The following is a 1,073-nucleotide window of genomic DNA, read 5'->3' as shown; positions in this document are numbered from 1 at the left end:
AAGGCTCAGAGAGGTGCGGCTCCAGGAGGTGGAGGGGCCTGACCCCTGGGAGAGAAGGGACCCCGAGAAGGGCTGTTGCACTGAAGGGGGTTCGCCCCAGGGACCACACGGGGCCAGGAGTGGGCCCGACCTGGGAATCCGTGACAGGGTAGGAGGGTGGGGCAGAGTTGGAACCTGCTGTAATACTTGGTACGAACCCTCCCTTTCCGCATAGGGTAACCAGGCTTGGGGGGGGGGGGGGGGGGGAAGAGAGGCTGCTCACTCTAGGGAGGGGTGAATGGCACCTGCTGGTCCCAGGTCAACATGCAGACAATGGCAAATCCAATTCCCAGGCCATTTACTACCTAGCAACTAAGGACCACAGCCCCCCAGCCACAGCGAGCAGTTGGGGAACCAAGAGCTGGGGGGCAGGTGGAACGGGACAGGAGAGAGGGACAAAGTGGGAGCCAAGGGGACACCCTTTGGCTGGGCTCTGGGTAACCAGGATGGGCCAGGCTGTAACTTCCTGTTCTCTGCGCCAACCAAGGAACGTCTACACTGGGTCAAGCCAACCGATAACCCCCCTGCTGAGAGGGGGGCAGTGCTCTCTCTCGGGGTACAAGCCTCCCGCAGGTGTCCCATTCAGGTGGGCTCGCTGCAGGGAACGTACGGCATGACGCAGGGGTGCTGACGGCTCCGAGGTTCAGTTCCAGGAGGTCGAGGAAGCCAAGGGGGAAGGAGGGAGACCCTAAGGGGTCCAGCCCACTGAAGGGTCCTCCCAGGGGGACCTGTGGCTCCGTGACAGAGGGATCCTTGCTCTGATCCAGGCTGCGTGGGGAGGGGAGTGCTTGGCCCCAGACTGGCGGGGATGCCAGGAACGGGACTGAGGGGCACTCACCTGGCGCAGGTCCTGCAGGGCGGCGCTCAGCCGCTCGCTCTCGGCACCCGCGTTGCTCAGCTGGCACCGCAGCTGCCTGAGCTCCCCCTGCTGTTCCTCGAGGCGGGCTGCCAGCTGGGCCTCCTTGGCCGCAGCCTCGCGCACCAGGCTCTCCTCCCGGTTCTCCCCGGCCACCGCTGCCCGCTTGTGGCTGCTG

General features: G+C 65.2%; 1 protein-coding gene across 1 annotated transcript in view; it reads right to left on the bottom strand.

Annotated features, from left to right (window-relative positions):
- LOC113408677 (protein bicaudal D homolog 2-like) overlaps positions 1 to 1,073 on the bottom strand; it is a 2,682-nt gene that overhangs the window by 1,082 nt on the left and 527 nt on the right. The window contains exon 2 of the mRNA XM_026662042.2: positions 878 to 1,070. Within this exon, the coding sequence (XP_026517827.1) occupies positions 878 to 1,070 (193 nt within the window). The remainder of the gene's footprint in view (positions 1 to 877; positions 1,071 to 1,073) is intronic.

This window comes from Terrapene carolina, unplaced genomic scaffold (genome assembly GCF_002925995.2).
Source record: "Terrapene carolina triunguis isolate 2854851 unplaced genomic scaffold, T_m_triunguis-2.0 Scaffold21668, whole genome shotgun sequence".
In the NCBI taxonomy this organism is placed as follows: Eukaryota; Metazoa; Chordata; order Testudines; family Emydidae; genus Terrapene; species Terrapene triunguis.
Note: the sequence above shows the minus strand (reverse complement) of the source record. Positions and strands in the feature narration are given on the sequence as shown.